The sequence below is a fragment of the Microtus ochrogaster genome, chromosome 19 (genome assembly GCF_000317375.1).
Source record: "Microtus ochrogaster isolate Prairie Vole_2 chromosome 19, MicOch1.0, whole genome shotgun sequence".
NCBI lineage: Eukaryota > Metazoa > Chordata > Mammalia > Rodentia > Cricetidae > Microtus > Microtus ochrogaster.
Window position 1 is genome coordinate 17519883 of NC_022021.1, and position 21506 is coordinate 17541388.

Genomic DNA, 21506 nt, shown 5'->3' on the forward strand with positions numbered 1-21506 from the left:
TTAATTAACCAATGACCTTCCTCCATCAATCCTTCCCTTCCAAGAGCAAGGAAGGTCCTTCCATTTTCTGGTATCCTCCTCAATTTCTTTTTTCAATGCCTAAAAGTTCTTATATTTTAATACAGAGGGCTGAATAATTTTCAGAGCCAGAGGGCCAGGAAATCTGTTATGTTGTTTTTGGGTTTTTTGAGGCAGGATTTCTCTGTAGCTTTGGTGCCCGTCCTGGAACTAGCTCTTGTAGACCAGGCTGGCCTCAAACTCACAGAGATCAGCCTACCTCTGCCTGTGCAGGCATTAAAGGCATGCACCATCCTACCCGCCCTATGATGCTTTTATACACGTTGATAATGTTTTTACTTTTATAAAATTTTCTCCCTTTCCTCTTCCCAAATACTTCTAGACTTCCCTGCCTTTCTTTACATCACAGTACACACAATAAAAGACCTGTGGGGTTTGTCTTCCTGGGTCTGCCTTATTTCATGGGACATGATGAACACCAACTCCAACAAGTTTCCTGAAAAATAACATGACTTTGTGCTTGGCAGATGAATGGCTCTCATAAATATTTTATTAATTAATATATGCATCTTTATATCTATTCACTATCAGTAAGCACTTAGGATGTCTTGGCTACTGTGGACAGAGCTGCCAAACACATGAGTGTGCAGGTACCTCTGATGTATGTTGACTTAGATTCCATCAAGGATACAAAGACAGTGTCCTCCTCCATGTTCTGTATTGTAAGAGAAAAGACATGGTGGCACAAATAAAAAACCTCAACAGATTGATCAGAAGGTAATGCTGAGATCTCAGGAAGCAGAGAACTAAAATAAAGAAAAGAATCATGTTGCATTCTTTTCTTATAAATTTTATGAATGATAGCCAGTCCCCCTTTCAACTCTAGTACACACACACACTGTATCTTTCCATACTATTTCAGAAATTTTTTTAATTCAATGTTTTGTACATTTTGTCATGTTTATTACATGTCAAACAATATATGTCTGTGTTGGCGTGGAGGGGAGCAACCTTCAGTCCTTCAGCCTAGCCTGACCATGAAAACCCACTCTCCTTGCTTCTGCTTCCAAATTCGGCACTTGCAGTTTATCTAACTCTGGCTACCTGCAGGCCCTTCCTGTGACTACTACTATTGTAAGCATTTGCTCTGAGGCACCACATCATGACCCATCACCGTGTCAAGCACTCATCTTGGAAACTTACATTCTCAAGTTCTGGAAATGTTTAGTTTGCTAAAAAATTGCTTTCCTGCTCATATCCTTCAAGACACCCACTTGTCTGTTCATTTTCAACATCCTTTATACAGATGCCAAACATTTCCATCCTAAATGTTTGCTTTGTCTACCTTATCCCACTATTCCCTAGGATTTCCTCAGCTTTACCATCTCCTAATACATCTGCTGAGGTCGTCATTCCCACAACCATTTCTTTTCATTTCTCGACATTTTTATGTTCTTTGAATGTTGGTTTCTTGTTCTTCACTTTTCTATGATGGATGTAATACAGTCCCTTCCCTAGGGTTCTTAACCTCTTTTCATCCTACACGTCCTCTTTTGTAAGATTGAATTCTATTGTAGTAGTTGCCTAGGTCAAATTTTAAGGCAGATGATTAATTGGGGTGTGTCCTTGAGAAAAATATCATTTTGTCATTGCAGAATATTTATGAAATCTGTTCTTAGACAATTTCACATATTCACTGTGCATACTGATCATTCTCAGCTCCCCCTTCCTAGCCCATCATTCACCATCTCTCCATTCCTTAAGTCTCCCTTACATTTATGCCTAAAGAATATGTGTAAGGAAAGGAGGGAGAGGCAGAGACAAAGACAGACAGACGCTGTGATGCAGCTGCATGGCTGGGAGTGGGGAGGCTTCTGAGCTGGACTTTCAGAATACTCCTTAATTAAGCCAAACCAGGGCTTGGTGTTCCTGTCTCTGTCCGGCACCTCATTCAAGCAGCTCCTGATGAAAGAAGCAACTTTTAGCCAGGTAGACAATTCACCTGTGACCCCTCAGCTGCCAGCCTCACCCAACAATTTAGTCTAGTCTGGAAAGGCAAATCTTCATGATGCAGCATGTCCTCTATGGTCAGTCTTCTGCTTCAGATCAGATCTTTATGTCAATTACCAAGTGATCCTTGGTATTTCATAGTCAAGAAAGACACCCTAAAGCAGTTTTAGAAGCATCCAATACAAGCTGTTTTTTTTTTTTATTACTGGCTATTGTGATCTCTATTGTGGAGTGAGCAGAGGACATTTCATTTTATTGCTTCTCAGATTCCTTTTCTCTGGCTAAGCCAGATTCCACAAGGAAGCATCTTCTGCCTGGACTGGCTCACCACCACTCTAGTAGTCAAGCAGGTCTGGACGCTTGGTACACAAATACACAATCCATCACATTGTTTTCAATTCAATTTCAAGTAACTGCTCTTCTTCCCTGCCACCGCGCACGTGTGCATGCATGGGGGGGGAGGGGGCATGCATGTGTGTTTCTCAATTCAGAGAGTTTCTGCATTTTTAAAATTTTATCTGCTCTGGAAATTAAACCTCTGATATCCTATCAGGTTGAAGAAGGAAGCTGTGTCTATGCCACTGGGTATTTATTTAAATATTTCATAGCTGATTTCTGTCAGTTATCCTATTTTTAGTTCTATCTCCAAACCCATTTCCACACATACCTGGAAATGCCAATTCCTGAACCTCTTGGTTATTTTGCAGTGTGAGGGCATCTCAGATTTTCCCACTGTCAGCAAAGAATTTTGCTTCCTAGGCCTGCTGAGGTCAGTACCATTCATTCAACTGCTTTCTAGCTTCCAAATTTTGCTTCTTTTCCATTCCTTTAGTCCTGTGGGTGTATGCTTTTTTGAAAAATCTAATATTATTTTAGGAAGCAAACATACAATCTTCTACTTTAGAATTAGCAAAACAATGATTTGCGTATTCTCCCCCTCAGCTCTCATATTCCCATTTTTAAATAAGTAGAATGCTCTCACTGGTCTAAAGAAAATAATTGTCTCTCAGTTGCCTCTGTTATCCCTAATCTCAGACAGGGCCACTATTTATTAACTCTTTCTCCTTGAAGAGTTTCTTTGAGAAATTAAATACATATCCCTAATCTCAGACAGGGCCACTATTTATTAACTCTTTCTCCTTGAAGAGTTTCTTCGAGAAATTAAATACATACCCTACTGCTCTTTTTGTGTGGAGGGTAGCTTACTGTAGGACCCTTGTACACTTTACAGTTTTCATCTCACACTGTCTGACACTCGTTACACCTCACCATAAAACTCATGCTTATTCTTTGTAAGTTTTATGTGGTGTATTGTTTAGGCAATTTTCTATGACAGGGTACTTGATTTATTTCTAATCTTTGCTCTAACATACCTTTAGTAAACAATCTTGAACAAAACTAATTTGACATATAGACAAAGGCTGCTTCAATAAACATGTCCTGTCAAGTGGTATGTTGCCAATCACTCTGCATGAGGGTTACACTAATTCTTAACCACAACAGTAAAACTGTATCTGGGTTTGGTTTTTGTTTGTTTATCTCATTCCTAGCATCGAACAGAGTTACCTCACAAAAATAAATAGGAAAAACGGGTTTCCAAAACATTTTCACATTCCCTTATGAAATTTTTTATGTCTTAAGTTATATTTCAGCCGGGCAATGGTGGTGCATGCCTTTAATCCCAGTACTCAGGAGACAGAGGCAGGCAGATCTCTGTGAGTTCCTGGTTTGCAAGAGGACAAGTAGGGCTATTACACAGAGAAACCCTGTCTCAAAAATCAAACGAACTAAAAAGATATATTTCATTTTGTTGAGCTTCAGTTGCATTGTGTGCTTATAGTTGATCATTAAAGAAGGTGTATGTTATGTATGCTGTGTATGAGTGTAAGCATTAGTTCAAATGTATCATTCCAACACTGTTGAGCCAAATATAGAACTACAGTACATAAAAATATCCCCTCTCCATGTAAACTACATATTTATACTTAGTAAGGACAATGAAAATAATCAGAAAGCAATGCCCAAGGCAAGGCATTTCCAACACACAGCACATACACACACTCACACTCTCATTACACGCTCACTAGTCTAGCTGGTTCAGGAAGCATGTTTCTGGGCTATGTTATTAATCAACTGTATACTTTAGAAGAATGTTGGCCTTAAAATCATTAGGCAGAAAATGTCACATTAGCCAAAGACTGTGATCATTCTCTGCCCCATTTCCTCATCTGAAAAGGAGGGAAAGGACACTTCGCTATGCTCACAAACTGTTCACTACTGAGACCACAACATAAAGTGTTTCTAATCAATAGACTCAGGATGGAGCTGGTCAGATGAGTCAGGTAAGAACACATGGAATATAAAAATTAGAGCCTTCTCACGAACAATATTTCAACCATAAAAATAGAGAATATTAAAAAAAGAAGTATAAACTAACAGAGTACTTGATACTGAGAAATATATAAAATCTAAAATCACAAAATAAAATGTCCTCATAACTAAAAGTATGGGGGATGTGGATTTACTCATTTTGTGGTTATAGATCTTTCCCATTTTTGTCAGTATAAATAGTATGAAATGTTTCAGAAAAACCATTTTTACATGTCAGACAAACAGAATAAAATATAGTGAATTAGGAAAAGTTAGAAACTATTTTTAAAATATTTTTCTTGTTTTCTACATGTAAATTATGTAATTTTAAAATATAAATTATTCTCAAAGACTTACTATACCTTAATCTCATAATTATCATACTTAAAAAGATTGGCACTAACAAATAACAAAAGCTTCAGATTATTTGTGTATCTAATTACATATTCTGTAGGGTAAAAGAACATGAAATACCATTATGTGAAATATAAAAGTTTTTTTTTCAAACAGGTGTATACATTTTTTAAAAATAACATCTGTAGTGTTGGGTATAACTCAGTGTGTGAGCACTTCCCTAGCATACACAAGGCTCTTATTTCAATCCCCAACAACATAAAACACAAACAAAATAAAAACTATAATAGCATATAACTGTCTCACAAAATGCCAAGTTCTCCCTCAGATTTTTTTTTAGTTGCAGCAATAGGTCCCCCTGGTGGAGACTGAGAATATATGTGTCCCATTTTTCTGTGGTTCCAAATAACAGTTCCAGTGTGAGCACTGGTAAGGTGCTATTCTTCTTGGAACAACTGTGTAGTCAAAGTTGTAAGAGAAACGATGCCTGATGAAGACAGAGGGCAGGATAAAGGTTGATGTATCATCTCTACATGTAAATTTGTACTTAATACTCAGAATTGCAGAAATCAAACTACCTTTACCCTAAGAATTCCCCCAAACATGAACCTGCAATGAAGAGTTAACACAACCTACAATGCGCAAGTCTTTTAAAGCTAGATTTATGGATATCTAGCCAAGACTTGTTGTACTTGGTCTATATTCTTGTCCACATAAGACAAATGATTCTGAAGCAAGACAGAAGTGTCATTGTTCACTGAAAACTTCCACGATAATCACCAAGAGATTGTGTGCATTGTTAGGTTACACTGGGCAATATTCTATCCTAAATATCAGAGCTACGTGTGCCAACTCCTATGGATGAGGGAAACAGAAGTTCTGGAAGTGAAATCAGAAACACATGCTCCCATTCATTTATCAGTTATGGGATGCCCACCCAGAAGCTCAACCGCTTCAAAGCATTGTAAAACTCAGGCTTCACTCTGTACCCTTCTGCAAATCAACATGTGTTGCCAGCTCAGAGCAACAACAGATTTTCTCAGAATAAACTGCTTCTTGTATCCTAAAAGGTCCTGAAGAACCCCAACAGCCCTTATCTGTGGAAATAAATGTAAATCCCTTGAACTCAGAGCAGTCAATACTTGGCAGTCCTCTCCGGGCCATGGTCCTATTGTTGCTCACTATCTGTAGGTGCCTTCTACTACATCAGCCCGAATCTGGCTTCCCTTAGTCAGAGAGGCAGCCCTGGGGAGTTACTCATACAGTTAATCTGGAGCTTAACCCACCAGAATCCCTGAGTCATATTGAAAGAGAGTAGGTCAAATAATATAAAATCTTAGCATATTTGGAGAGGATGGGACTGAACTACAGCCAACTCTGTAGCTCAGGTTGGCCTGAAATTCACTATGAGGCACAATCAATCTCAAACTCATAGCAATCCTGCACTGACCTGAGTACTGGTATCACCAGCAAGAACCACCATGTCTGGCTCATGCTTCTGTGGTGTATGAAGTATGTCACTGAGCCATGAGTATGTGACTGGCACTCTACAAACATACTATGGGTCACATTCTACTCCAAGCTCTATTACCTCGAGGCTCTCATCTTTTCCCTAAATATGGAGTACTGGAACAAGCTGATGGGAACACTTTGCAGCGGCAGAAGGCGGAGAGGAACCCTCTGAAGACCAACAGTTTGATTCTGGAGACCTGAAATCTGGCGGTCTCTACTGTCTAACTGTGGTTGTCTGAAGATTCCTTTAACCGATCTCAAATAACGAAAGTTGTCTGTATTTGTTCTTCTCACTCTAGTTGGCATTTTATTTTTAATAATCCTAATACATCTGTGAAATTTGCCACTAGCCTATTTTTGAAAAAAAATTAAAGTATACATTATAAAATGGAAAGTAAGTTAAGAATTTTTGTCTTTTATTTTTAATCTCAATTAGCCGTTTAAAAGTGGAGACCTTACTAGATGGTAGGAAGCAAAGGGATCTTGACAACTGAAAAATAAACAAAACCTCTGGACCTTACTAACTACCCAAGTAGCTAAATATACAGATCATCATTTTTACGCTTATTTCAACCAGCTGTTAGCAGTGTATGATTCATAGAAACCCTCAGATTATAATTCCTCCAAATGAATGGAGGGCTTGTATAAATACTCAAATTAATCGAAACTTAAAATTCTTACCTCCAGTATATCAGGGACCTCAGACATCCAAGTTCAGACGCAAACCACTTGAGCCAACAGGCCAGTAATGACTTGGCAGTCCTTTCTCTGCCATCAGAGCCCCACCAGGCTTCCTATTCCCCTGTGACTTTCACCAGTCCCCACTCTACCAACCCACCGACATCTCAGTGGTAGAGGGCATACCTAGTGTGCACCAGGTGCTGGGTCTGATCCCTAGGATTAAATAATAATAATAATAATTTACCTCTAAACAATACCCTAGCTATTCTAGGTCTATGTACTTAAAAGGTTCTGAGAGGCCCTGAAGATCCCAGACTTTCTAAGATAATTACAGAAATATAAATAATCACAGAATTGTATACAATTGGGCTCATGGGCCAATAATTTAAACTACATAGTAAGTCTAATTTTAACAGCTTATATTTTCATTTTTCTTTTCAATTCACAAATTATTTTTGAGAATACAATTTTAATTTTCTCCAAATGAAATCTAGTTATTTTTCTAGTTTAAAAAAAAATCCCCCTCCCTTTTATTAACCTTTTGCACAGTGGTGCAGTCAATTAAATTTGAAATCTTAAGATACAAATCTTAAATCTTCCCCCCAACTAATCTTAAAGAAATTACTTTGTTTTTATATTGTTGAAAATTATTCCACTATCCCTTGGGATTTAGGTTCCGAACAATTATCACCCAGCAAGATTGTTACAGAAGAAATCCCCCATAAAGTGTAGTCTGGGCCAGTTACTCAGATTTAATTGAACACTTAATCTTCATAGAAAAGGAAAAGGCAATGGAAATGTAGATCGTGCTTAAACTATGGTTGTATCTACCTCTTGGCAAAGACTGTAAATTCATGAACTTTGAGAATAATCAAAATGCACATTTTATAATGAAAGATTACTTCTCAGTAGGCCAGCTCCAAACCTTTACCCTGCTGTTAAATTTGCAGAGGCTTTCAACAGTAGAAAACTTGCTTTGGAAATATTTTTATCACTCAGCATTTAGTTGATGTACATACACTGTGTGGTTTTTATTCTAAAGTGCCATCTATCAGAAGTAGGCTTTCATCAGTATCACAAGAACCCATGTGTTACAGCACACGCCTTTCCTTGCTGTCAGGTGTGTACAGACCTTTTGGAAGACCCTGGGGACAGGCAGTCATGGTAATGCCATACAGAGAAAATGGCAGCTTTTTTTAGAGAACACAGTGGTGTGCTGGACAAATGTTACAAGCATATTAAAACCAGAAATGTCGACCTCCAGGGATTCTATTAAGTATCCCTGATTTCTGTTATTATGGAATAAGGAAAATATATTCTAAAATATTGTTAATTTATAAAATGAAGGTAACCTGCTGATCTTCAATTCTGTAAAATGTCATCCTCCTAAAATTCACTGCACAGTGAGAACTGTTTACGTAGTCTCACTATAAAATTTGTAATTTCTTAAGTTCTAATAAAAAGGTAACTTAGATTTTATATACAATTACATAATAACTAATTACACTTTATACTTTGAGTGTTTCTCACTGGGGCAAGTTTCACACATACCTCAGATAAAATAAAGCCCAAGCTTTACTTATTTGAACTACGCTAGCAGGCTGAAAGTATCTCAACTATCACAAATTGTATTGACTTTTCTTTGTTAAATTTAAAGAAAGCCACTGAAACTAAAAACTCAACGCTCTTCTTAGGAAATCTCATATAATCAGAACTGGATTGCTGGAGATGTGCTGGGGTACCATTTCCCATAATCCTTTGTTTGCCCCTACCTTCAAGAAGGCAGAATGCCCCATTAATACCTGAAAAGTCTATCTCCACGATTCCTTGATACATCATGGAAAAACAAAACCCACAGTGTTTTCTAGGGCTAGTATTTTCTCTTTTCCTTATTGATTTACCACAATAAAATCCAAAATTTACATTTCTCACTTTGCCAAGAAGTTAAATGGTTACAACTCTATTCAAGCTCAACTTGTCATTACAAAATCAGATTTCTAAAATATCGTAGAAAGAAAAGATGGGCCTACATACACAATCCATAGTCCTCCGAACTGAAGGACAGTACACTTAGGAAGAAATCCGACATATATATATAATCCTGTACTGAAGTGAGAAATGTCAAGCTTGATGAAACCTCAGGGCATGGACAAATGTTCTATTCTATTATCATGTGTATTTTCTGATTTATTTTCAAATACAAGTGAAAGTGTAAAGACTAAAGATTTAAAAATATATTCTAAGTGTTAACAAACACCAGAAATCTAAAATAGAAAGTTTACCAAACTTAACATACTAATAAAATAAGGATTTTATTAATAAATGTCTAAAAAACATGTGCATCAAAATAAAAATAGCTAATGCTAAATTTAGAAGCCTCCAAATAATATACACCACATTGATATTTTTAAGCTTTATATAGAGCTACATTATAAATTTGAAGTTAAAACTGTCAATGCTAACAACATTGATCATACAGAGAAACTCAACTGCAGTGAAATAAATACAAAGGGTGCTTAGTTTTGGTCCTTGTGGAGAAAGGACTAAATTGGACTTTTTTTCTTTTTAAACAGGACTTTAGTCAAATAAAGGGAATACAGATGACAACTGCAACATTTTGGTGTTGATTCTCGCAATCCTTTATATGTCACCGGTCATAATAGCAATGAATTCCTCTTGATTTACTGTGGCAAAAAAGACAATATAATGGTCAGAGACACAGAAACTTTCTTTCCCCAAGGAACCATCACTTCATAATGTATTAAACTTTCCAACATACAAAAATCTTACAAGTCCAAACATAACTTCTAAATAAGTGAGCATCTTATCACATTAAGTAGGGATAACAGATGATATATGTTACCATAAAAGTCAGTCACGTACATATCATTTGTGCAGAAACAGTTTAAAAAGTGAAAGTTCTAATGTAAGTAGTTTAACAACCATCTTTATAATTTTTACTAATACATTTAGGAAGGCTTCCTTCATAAGTCAGTCTGCCTATACCATACATATGAACTAACAGAATTCTAAAGAAAGAAAATATTTTCAAACTAGAAAAAAATGGCAAATTGTTGATTTTAAAGCTTATTTTGAAGAAAGAAATGACTGAAACCAAGTCATGTAACCTTAACAGCGTTAACAGAAATAACTTGATAAAATACAGATTATTATATAGCAACTATAAAACAAGAATACAGGAAATAGTCACTTAAGATAATTATTTGGCACTTTACTAAAATTATAAATAAAATTTAGTAAGAAACTTAAATGTTTAAAGTATATTTATGACAGCAACCTGTAATAAACAAGACTGAGCAATCTTAAATATGAATCTAAAGATGTATACATACCCTCACATATAGGAATGTTCAGAAAAGAAAGTTTCCTATATAAAGCAAGTGAGTATATGCACGTCAAGACTTAATAAGTCCTTTAAGGCATAAGTTATGGATGGCAATTTTTATTATGGCACAAAACCACCACACTGAAAATAAAGACCTGGCTTCTAGCCACGGCTCTGTAGAAAACAGTTCTGCATGTCATCGCCTTTGTCTAAAAAATAAACTCGAAGAGGATGTTTTTAGACTGCTTCTCTTTAAATCCTAGACAGTGATTTACTCAATAAAACGTTCTCAGGTGTCTAATAAATGCAACACCACACATAGGACTGTATAATGCATGAAAACATGTACAGGGTTCCTACCCTACAACACCCTGAATCCAACGGAAGAAGTGAAGAGATGCCACTATAAAATCCTTGCTAACTCAAAGACACAATGGTATCATAAATTTGAAAGATTTTATTCTTAGTCATTGTTCAAATAGTAGAGTCATGTTCTTCATATGTGGATAAAGAAAGTGACCTAGAAAATGTTGAGTTAAAGCATATATATCAGAAATTAGTACGTTAATTCCAGAGATAGTGCAATAATTATGTCAGGTCTGAAACAGAGAACAAATGCTTGAAACATAAAATAACTTATTATAAAATATGGATCAGACCATACTGGAAAATACCATTGTAGAAGAAATCATTAATGAGAAAATTTTAGATATAAGCAAATCACAGATCAGACAGTACATTAAAAATATAGCATTTAGAAGGAAATAGGAAAAAGCCAAGGTAGGGAAATACCATTACAAGCACAGGAAGGGAGCAAATACCTACAAAAATAAACTATGAATTAAAAGATGAATGAGATGTTCAGAAGAGGCAGACATCCATGAACTCCTGTTCAGTCCTAAACACTTACAAGGCATTCTGGGACCTGAGAAACTGGAGTAGTGACTTCTGTGGCTAAAGAACACATCTGAAGAGCTTGTGAGAAGAAGACCCGTTCTCCCCCAACTAAGAATTCAAATAGGCAAGAACCCTAAACCAGGGGCCTTATCTAAAACTCTTAATTGAAGCCATCTACACACACCGAGGCTGCCAGAGCAACACAACAAGTGTTATCTTCTCGAGAAAACAATAAAAATAGTCCAAAAATGATCTGATTATAAATCATATATAACAGAATTATGATTAAAATACCCAATTTCTAAGAAGTAATTGCTTTACTTGATTTTCACTTTTCTTAAAATATAAAATTTCAATAATCAAATTTCAAATTAAGCTTCAAATAGAAGTTCCAAAATCAAATAGTTGTTTTTATATTATTTACATATACTTTAAAGTATAAAAGCATTTTGAAAATATTTAAATCTATTTTATGACTTAATGTCTAAAAACATAGGTTCAAAAAAGTAAAAAACAGAAAGTAACTAAGGGAACCAATCTTAGAAACCTGACTACCAGAGAGGCTTCAGATGGTAAGTCATGTCTTGTAGCACAATCTTTCTGGTAATCAAATGTAACATTAGCTCAAAAATAAAAAACCTGAGTGGTCAAGAAGACAGCTCCGCCTGATGATTCAGAACCAGGGAAAAAGCTGAGTGGAATGGAATGAAAGTCTCAGCTCTCCTACAGAAATGAGAGACTCCTCACAGGTCAACTAGCTGGAGCACACAGCCCAGGAACAGATACAAGACAGTTTGAGAAATGACTCCCAAACACACATTCACAGACAATTGGTGTGTGTGTGTGGGTGTGTGTGAGTGTGTGTGTGTGTGTGTGTGAATATGTGGTGTATGTATAGATAAATGTGTGTATAAACATGTATATATACACATATATTCATACACACACACAGGGTCTGTGACTCAAGTTATGTGAGTTAAATTCCTCCCCACGCTGCTCTTGATGATGCTGTTTCATCACAGCAAGAGTGACCCTAAGAGAGAAACTGGTAACAGGAGAGTGGTTTTACTGTGAGAAACCAGACTGCATTGTTTTGGCGAGGACTGTGGAAGGGCTTTGGAACTCTGGGTTAGAAAAGCCAGTGAGTGTTCAAAGCTTAGTGAGCTGTTCTGCGGGAGAGTGGAAGATAAGCAGGTGACGGAGGTTTGGCTTGTGAACGTCCAGAAGGAAGTTTGAGAATCAAAGACTCTACTGAGGTTGTTGAATATTCTGAGTTAAGCATATGTGGTTCTGGTTAGATGGGGCTCAAGAATGAGCTGTGATTAACAAAATACCAAAACCACTAAGGTGAAACCACTAAAACCGCTTTAGCAAAACCTTCGCTCTGCTGGGACAATGGACGCTGGCCAGCTTGGTGGAGATTAAGAAGCGAGCAGCATCCTGGAGTGAGGTCTACAAAGTGTTTCCTCAGTTAGCACACAGAAGCTGTGTTTCAGAGGTGCCAAGGCTGTACCTTGTGCTGGCAGGTCAACTTGATCTGATGTAAGATCCCCCAGGTGGCACAGATTTGAAGGCATGAAAGGACACGGAGAGCAGCTGACAATTGGCACTGTGTGGCAGGGCTGGAGCCCTGAAGACAGAGGCCGTTGGTGAAGTGCAGCTCAATTGCAGCAAAAGACCCCAAAAGTCTGAAGACGCAAGTATCAGGACATGAAAACAAAGAGCAGCAGCAGCCTTGAGTGGCGCTGGCTTGAGTTCAGGAGATAATCTGTGGGCTGCAGATATGACCCAGAGACATAGACCAGGCCTTTGGAGGAACCCAGATGACTCTAAGTGGATGGATCCCAACATTAGATACTGGGTTATTTACAGAGCTGGGAGTTTGGTTTTCCTTTTCAGAATGTGACTGTTCCTGGTTCTTCCCTTTGGAAAGCACTCCTCCATGCCCTCTGTATCAGCTCCTGCCTCCAGGTTCCTTTCTACTTTGAGTTCCTGCCGTGGCTTCCCTCAATGGACTATGACTCAAGATATGTAGTTCAAATAAACCCTTTCCTCCTCAAGTTGCTTTTGGCCATGGTGTTTCATCACAGCCACAGTAACCCTAAGACACCAACCATCATTATCATCATTATTTAAAAAGGAATCTACTATGGCTTCTTAAATGCTGCATTTATCTTTTTTAAAATATATACTGCATTTTGTTTTATATTATTTATACTTATATTGACAGACTGGGGTACTATTCCTTCTATATTATCAGATATGCCTATATGCCTATGTCTATTTTGTACTATACATTATTTATCTTTATATCCACATTCACTTAAACTCCATAAAGTTAAGAAAAATTGTTATTCTTAAAAACTGGATAGCATTAAACATTTATAAGACCAAATGAGTTAGTAAAGGTCACAAAAAGGCAGCAAAGTATTTTTATCTTCAGCAGTTTAAAATGAAAAAATATAAAACTTGGTTTATAGCCAAGAGGATCCATATTAAATAAAGTATCAAACCAGTTTGCTCCTCTGGACGCTATGAGCCTCACTGGAACCCTCACCAAACACAGGTACCCTTTCAGAGACTTCTGAGAGAAAGATGGTGTTCAAATGGCCTTGGTTGGGAAAATGTGTAACACTTCAACAGACAGGCAATCAGACCTAAGATGAAGAAGCATGAGCAAATGCAAACACAAGCTGTCTTCAGGACACAGTGTTCTATAAAGTTGATGCAGGAAAGAAGAATGCAACAGAACAAATCAGGTACTAAGTGTAGAACTGGCGTAGGGGGATTTGTACTTTACTCTGCAGGTAGTAAAGACCCTCCAGGGTCCGAACAAGGAAATGACAACATTGTAGCCTACAGTTTGGAAAAGAAATATTATCAATACAATGAAGAGTGGCAATTGGAAGGCTTTAAGAGACATGGCATCTCACAGGCAGTCAGGGAAAGAATACTGTAATATTTTAAATAGAAAGCAGGGCCTGAATCAGAGCAGCAGAGGACAATAAAAAACATAAATAAGTAAAAGTGGTTGAAAGAAAATCAATTAATTTAGTAATAGCTCAGAAGTGCATGCTGGTATAGAGAGAAAGCATTAAAATCTAAAATTTTGGTAAGTAGCTAAATTTTGGGGGTATTTTGTCTTCAGAGAAGTACGTATATTTCATATTATAAATTACATAGTTGTTTTAAAGATCTGCTTCAGTATAAATAGAAGTTCACAGAGTTTGGCACCCAACTGGACTCCCATCTATTCTGGTGGCTGAGGCAAAAGGATCATAAGTCCAAGACCAAACCTGAAATAAGCTCAAAGAAACACGCGGCTCATCTTCAAAAATAAAAGCAAAAGAAAAGGTGGAGGGAGAGAAAATTTGCTTGGAGTCTTGAAAACTGAACAGGTTTTAGAAAACAAGGGGGCCAGAACTCACTTTCCCCATCGCCGTCTTTATCAAACTCTTCTATCATAGCCCGAAGTTCTTCATCACTCAGATTTTCGCCCAGTTCTCTGGCAACACGTCGCAAATTCCTCAGGCTTATTTTACCTGAATCGTCATCATCAAATAGTTTAAATGCTTTCAGTATCTCTTCATGTGGATCTCTTTCCAATATCCAGTCTGTCACTAGAATTAAAAGAAACTTTTTTAACAAAGCTGTTCTACTACAAGGAAAGGCATTTATTATTTTCATTACACCATCAAAAGTAATTTGGTCCTATTGGAATCTATAGATTCATTTGAAAATTTCCAATGCCTGTAGCCAGAAAGTACCGGAATATTTAATGAGCCCAAAGTGAAAAATACAATTTAAGTCTTCACAAGTTGTTGTCTATTGCTATTTCATCTGTATTTGGCTGAGTAAGCACCTAGTCAAGCTAATGGTATATCAACTACACATAAATCCAAAATTATCTTGTAGCCATTAATTTTATCCAAAAAAAGATTTCCAAGAAACTAATTGAAGTATATTACTATAAGTATGCAAATCAAAGCTCATAAATATTCATAAAAAGAATTGGCATACCTACAGCCATAACACCAAAATAAAATACCACACTTAACTCTATGGCACACACTCAACTTATTTTGAATTCAGTCCCAACAAGAAAGCAGGACAAGAAAAAAGTGTTATGAAATTTCTTCATCGATTAAGTAACATACATGACAGGTAAACCAGAAAGGCAGACTGCTGAAATCCTAATGCACTTAAAGAACAACAGATGGGAAGCCAAGATGTGCAGTCCCTATCCCACTGACATCTGCTGGTACTTCAGAGATGTGTCTATATACCCGCCTGCCGATACTCTACCAGAGATGTGCAGTCACACAGTGAAGGTATCACCTATTTAACAAAACTCCAAATTCTGTCCATTCAACCACTTTTTTTGATTTTTATATTGTAGTACTGGACTTTATCGACATAAAGCACACTAAAACCAACTACAAAGATACATGATTTAATTACACTGTTGTTATTAGACCTTATAAAAATCAGGTAAGAAAACAGCTAATTCTGAAGGACTACATTAAATCAAAAACCATGAAAAACACTGTTAGAAAGTTCCTATCCAAACATACAATATTTATTTCAAACTCACAAATATCAGACCTTCAAGTTCTTCGCCAGCCACCTATTGGCTTTGTTGCCCCGGACCTCCACTGACTGAAGGGTAACTACATCATTTACTCATTCTGAAATAATGGTAATGCTTTCGATCCCATTGAGGGTCACTTATACCATCTTGTTTCACTCTCCAGCAGAGCCCTCTTTCTTTTCATCCTGGCAATCCTGACTATAAAGCCAGCCTTCTGTCTTCTCCAGACTCTTGTTGGCTCATCGCCAATCTTCTCATCAGCTACTTTTGGAAAACATGGTATCCCAGTCCTTAAGTTCTGCTGACTAAAGTAAACTTTAGTACATTACCTAAGACATCAGTATGACCTGAGTCTGCCTTCCCAGTGCTCTGACCTTCTCTAGCAGAGGAGACTCCATGAGCTCAAAGGTCTCAAACATACTGACCATCTAGTACCATTCCCCCTTGTTGCTTTCTGTGCCTGGACTGCAGCTCCTCTACTCCTGCAATCTTCCTGGGAATCTTAGATTCCTGAAGATTTAAATTAAAAATCCCCTTTGAAAAGATTTAACTTCTCTAGTTGAATCCTTGAGAGATATTTCCAGTAAAGGGCCAGATAAAAACATTTTAGGTTTTCAGGGAACTTAAGCCCACAGTCTAAACTACTCACTCAAGCATGGCAGGAGAAAAGCAGCCTGAACAAATGGGTGGGAGAACAGAGTGTGCAGTCAAATGCAGTCCAGGGCTACAGTCTGACAACTCTGGTCCTTGCTACCAATCTCCCTCTATCACACAGAATCAAAGTCCACACACAAATGCGAAGGTACTAAAAACAATTTCTTGGTAATTTTAACTAATTCCCATTTTTTCCACCAAATGCAAAAATTTCTATGTTGGATAAATAATCAAAATGAAAACAATATAATATTGTATTTTAGATAGAATTTAAAATGTAAGTAGTACAAGCCAGGAACAGATTAAGTATAAAAACATCTCACTTCTAATCTTACCTTAAAGACTGCAATTCCTGAAACACCTGCTACTCATTACCCAAATGATGCTAACTACCCTTGCACTGAATGGACTTTTTCTTATAACGGGTAAAGCTCAGGAAGTGCCAAGCTCATCTGGAATTCTGTGGGATAGTGTCCTTAGGCTACAACAAATGGTCCACAAAGATAAGATCTAGGTAATATGGAACTCTGTTCTTAAATACTAAAATATAAAAATTACAATTCTTAAAATTATATTTATGCAAAAGATGTTTTTACAAAACTATGAATAATAATGCTTTAAGTAGCCTTCAACAATACAAAACAGATATAAGACAACAAGAATACAGAACAGAATATGTCCCAACAATACAAATATATTTCCAACTTCTGAATTCAGAAACAAAAGACTCATTCCCTGACCCTTTCTTCTTCTTGAAGACAGGGTCTCATTATGTAGCCCTGGCTGGCCTGGGACTCCATACGCAGACCAGGCTAACCAAAAACTCAGAGCATGGGCAAACTCAGAGCATGGACTACCTCTGCCTCCTGAGTGCTGGGATTATTCTTAATCATAGTAACAGCATTTGATAGCTCTTCCTATATATGGTAGTGTTTAATATTTCCCATGTTAACAAACTACTTAACCCTGATATATTATTACATTATCCTCATTTTATAGAAGAATATGACACACAGACAAGTAAACTAATCAAGTTCACTGACACTTGGTAGTCAGAACCAAGATGGGGAATGCAGGGAGGGAATCGGGCTCCCAAGCAGCCTATGCTCCGCATGTGCCTTGATTATAGCTTTGTCACAGCCGCATCATCCCAACCATGTCCTGACTCCTGGGTCCTGGGATCCACCTTAGCAGACCACCTATATTGTTAGGGGAAAGGTGGTTCTTGCTCTCCACTCAAGAGAGGAATAAATCTGCTTCTAAAACCGATAATCTGCCTCTCTAAACAGTCAACACTGCCTCCTATGTTGAGGATCTTCTGTGTTAGGAAGAATGCTGCTTCCTCTTATATTTGTCATTTTACTTCTGCCTCCTGTGCTTTTAGTATGAGCTTTTTAATGAGAGCAAGATAAATCTATGTTCTCTGTCTTCTCATTACCATTTCTTTTTCTTTCCCCTATTACTTCTCTTTTAAAACTTAAATAATTGCATCAGTTTTCAATTTTTAAATATATACATATGACTGCATGGCATGCTTAGCTCATGATCTTTAAATTTTATCTTTGGTTTAGAACAGCAGCTTACTAAAACTGAACCTAAATATTTATTCAATCTATTTATAACATTGTAGGTAATAAATTTAAGTAACAATAGCCAATTTCCTGCCTTCCAGAATCCTCTACTGAAGGGGGAGAGGGGGTGGTATTTGTTTTTGTTTTGGTCAGAATTCTCTACTAAAAAAGCCTTATTTGTATATATCATGAGTGACTCATTAAAATCAAATAGCCAAAATTGAAGCCTCACAACACCCTGTCCGTGGCCTCAGCTTAGCAACAGATGGCAGGCATCACTAAGGTTGTTAAGAATGCAGAGCCTCATAAACTGTCCACCTAAGGAGATGTAGTCATCCTCTCCCACCAAGACACGGAGTCCTACTACTTCTGTCGTCTCCCACTCTGCCAACAGAAACTGTGCAGGGCAGCAATCTTCAGAAAGATTTCCTTAGGATCAGCACACTACTTTTTCTTTTACAGACAAGAGTCATTTTTGGTCACCCTTTAGTGACATAATATTAATAAACCAGAAAAGTAACACAATAATTCCTTGTTAAAAATCATCAAAAGTTAAAACTAATTCTCACAGTATAAGTCAAAGTATTTTTTCTTTGAAAACCAACAAAAATTTCATAATTTCCCAACAACAACCGGTTATGAAGACTACTTTAGTACACACCAACTTCATTAAAATCTTGGAAGGTGATTTTGCCTGTGGCTTCTCTGTCATAATCTTTAAGAATCTTCAGCACATCAGCTTTTTTCACATCAAAACCCAAGGCTCTCATTGCCACCTTTTGGATTAGAAGGGAAAAACAAATTATAAAGCACTCCTTGAAAAACAATCAATCACTGATTTCTAAGAAAGTTTTACATTTTAAAAGATGACAATATAATACAATATAATACTAAAGCACAATGATTTTGCATTTTTATAACTAAAATAAAATGATAGTATACTAGTTTTTCATTTTGAAATTAAATAGTTTTTATTGACATTTTCCTTTTTTATATACCCAACTAATTTTTAAAAAGTTTACACAAAATATATAAAATAGTGCACTAAATACAGAGATAACAATTCTTCTGTCACTGAAGGATTAAAAGACATATCTTAAATATTAAAAGGGTAACCAAGAGAATAAAAGCAGCCTGTCTTGGTGGCACATGTCTTTAATCAAGTTCTTGGGAGGCAAAGGTAGAAGGATCTCTCTGAGCTGGAGGCCAGTCTGTTCTATAAAGCGAGTTCCAGGACATCCAGAGCTGCTACACAGAGCAACCCTGTCCCAATAAATAAATAAATAAAAGCAGTAAGACACATAAAATTGCATGAACTTCATAATCTTACCACTCAGGAGACTATGAAAGAAATAGTGTTGTTAAGTTAAAACTAGTATGGAATACAAAAAGAAAATTGGTGTGGGAGACTTGTCTGTATTCTGTCAATCATATTTTGAATAAATGCTGATTGGCCAGGCAGGAAGTATAGAACCAGACAGGAAGTAGAGGTGGGGCGATGAGAACAGGAGAATTCTAGGAAGGAGGAAGCCCATTCCTCCCATTCCTGCCCAGACCACCGAAAGGCAAGATGTAACCTACCCAGCTGAGAAAGGTACTGAGCCACGTGGCTAACATAGATAAGAATAATGGGTTAATATAACTTATAAGAGTTAGCAAGAAGCCTGAGCTAATGGGTCAATCAGTTTATAATCTTATGGAGTCTTCTGTGTGATTTTCTTTGGGGCTTGCCGGCTGTGGGGAACCAGACAGGACAGAAACCCCAACAAGCAGGCCCCCTCAGGTTACAGAAAATCCTTTCTCAAAACCCAACAAACAGCATTTCCATTGGAGCGACCATGATTAGCCACCAGATTCATTTCAGAGTAATTTAAACTGAAGCCATTTTGTTGTTAGTACCAGGAAAGCAGAGATATGTCACTAGATAGTGAAGTCTTCAGAGAGTCAAATCAGTCCTTAATGAACAGGGCAGAGTTGGTGGAAAGGATGTGGGACTACAATAGATGCTGAGCCAAAACTAGGAAGGAGGGACAAGACAGGGCTGCTTACCTACTCCTACTTGGATTTCTTTAAAAATGTTGCCATTAAAACTCCTAAATAAACATTTAAGGCTACTTAACAATTTCAAAATGTTCTCTTTCTTACTAAGTTGAATGTAAGAAATGTAAAAACCTCACCAATTTCCCCTTCTATCTATACTAGTAATTTTAAGCCTTAAATTTGACATGGCCCTCAACATTAGGCACTAGACAATTTACATCCTTTGTAGCAAAGAAAAGCACACTAAGAGTGTGCTTAATTTTTAATTTTTAAAAAAAAATTTTAAATTTAATTTAATTTTTTTAAAAATTAAAAGACAGAGTTGGATGGAGGTGACGCACACCTTTAATTCCAGCAAGCAAATCTCTGTGAGTTCAAGGTCAGCCTGGTCTACAAAGTAAGTTCCAGGACAGCCAAGGCTATTACAAAAATAAAACCTGCATCAAAAAATAAAAAATAAAAGCTGGAAAGACAACATTTTCTGATGTGAGATGTCTTTATGCATATGTGTTGTTTTATTGGTTGATGAATAAAGCTGTTTTGGCCAATAGCTTAGCAGAGTAAAACCAGGAGGGAAATCTAAACAGAGATATAGAGGAAAAGTCAAAGAGACGCCATGTAGCTACTGAAGGAATAGGACACCTGGAACCTTACTGGTAGGACACAGCCTCATGACGATATACAGATTAATAGAAATGGGTTAATTTAAGATGTAAGAGTTAAATTTTCAATCTCATAAATATCTGAGCAAAGGCAATATTCTGCACACACACACACCCTGAGCATATATTCAAATGTCAATAACCTTTGTTTTCAATTTAATTAAAAACACATTATTATCATTTACCATGACCAAGCTGGTGTCACCTCCAGGGACGGAAGGTTGACTCAGCACACACAAGTCAACAGATATAATCCGGCACATGAATAGAACGGAAAGTGTAGAACCATCTCAACTGATGAAGAAACAGCCTTCAACAAGATCCAGTATCCCTCCAGGATAAAAACTTGTGTTTGTCTTTCTGAGTCAGGGTTACCTCGCTCAGGATAGTTTTTTCTAATTCCATCCATTTGCCTGCAAATTTCATGATGTCATTGCCTGAGTGGACCACATTTTCTTTATTCATTCATCAGTTGAGGGGCATCTAGGTTGTTTCCAGATTCTGGCTATTACGAATAATGCTGCTATGAATATTGTTGAATAAGTGTCCTGTGATTGAGCATGCATTGGGTATATGGGTCTTGGGGTAGATCAATTCCCAATTTTGTGAGAAAGCACCATACTGATTTCCAAAGTGGCTGTACAGGCTTGCCCTCCCTCCAGCAACAGAGGAGTGTTTCCCTAACTCCACATCCTCTCCAGCATAAGCTGTCATCAGTATTTTTGATCTTAGCCATTCTGACAGGTATGAAATGGTATCTCAGAGTCACTTTGATTTGCATTTCCCTGATGATTAAGGAT

The 21506-nt window shown here is 37.1% G+C and overlaps 1 protein-coding gene across 1 annotated transcript in view; it reads right to left on the reverse strand.

Annotated features, from left to right (window-relative positions):
- Nucleotides 1–9241: 9241 nt before the first annotated feature.
- The window catches only part of Cetn3 (centrin 3), a 14702-nt gene continuing 2437 nt past the window's right edge, over nucleotides 9242–21506 (reverse strand). Inside the window, exons 3-5 of the mRNA XM_005356534.1 lie at nucleotides 18666–18780; nucleotides 14617–14808; nucleotides 9242–9629 (exon numbers count right to left, since the gene is read on the reverse strand). Of these exons, the coding sequence (XP_005356591.1) occupies nucleotides 9586–9629; nucleotides 14617–14808; nucleotides 18666–18780 (351 nt within the window). The 3' untranslated portion in view covers nucleotides 9242–9585. The remainder of the gene's footprint in view (nucleotides 9630–14616; nucleotides 14809–18665; nucleotides 18781–21506) is intronic.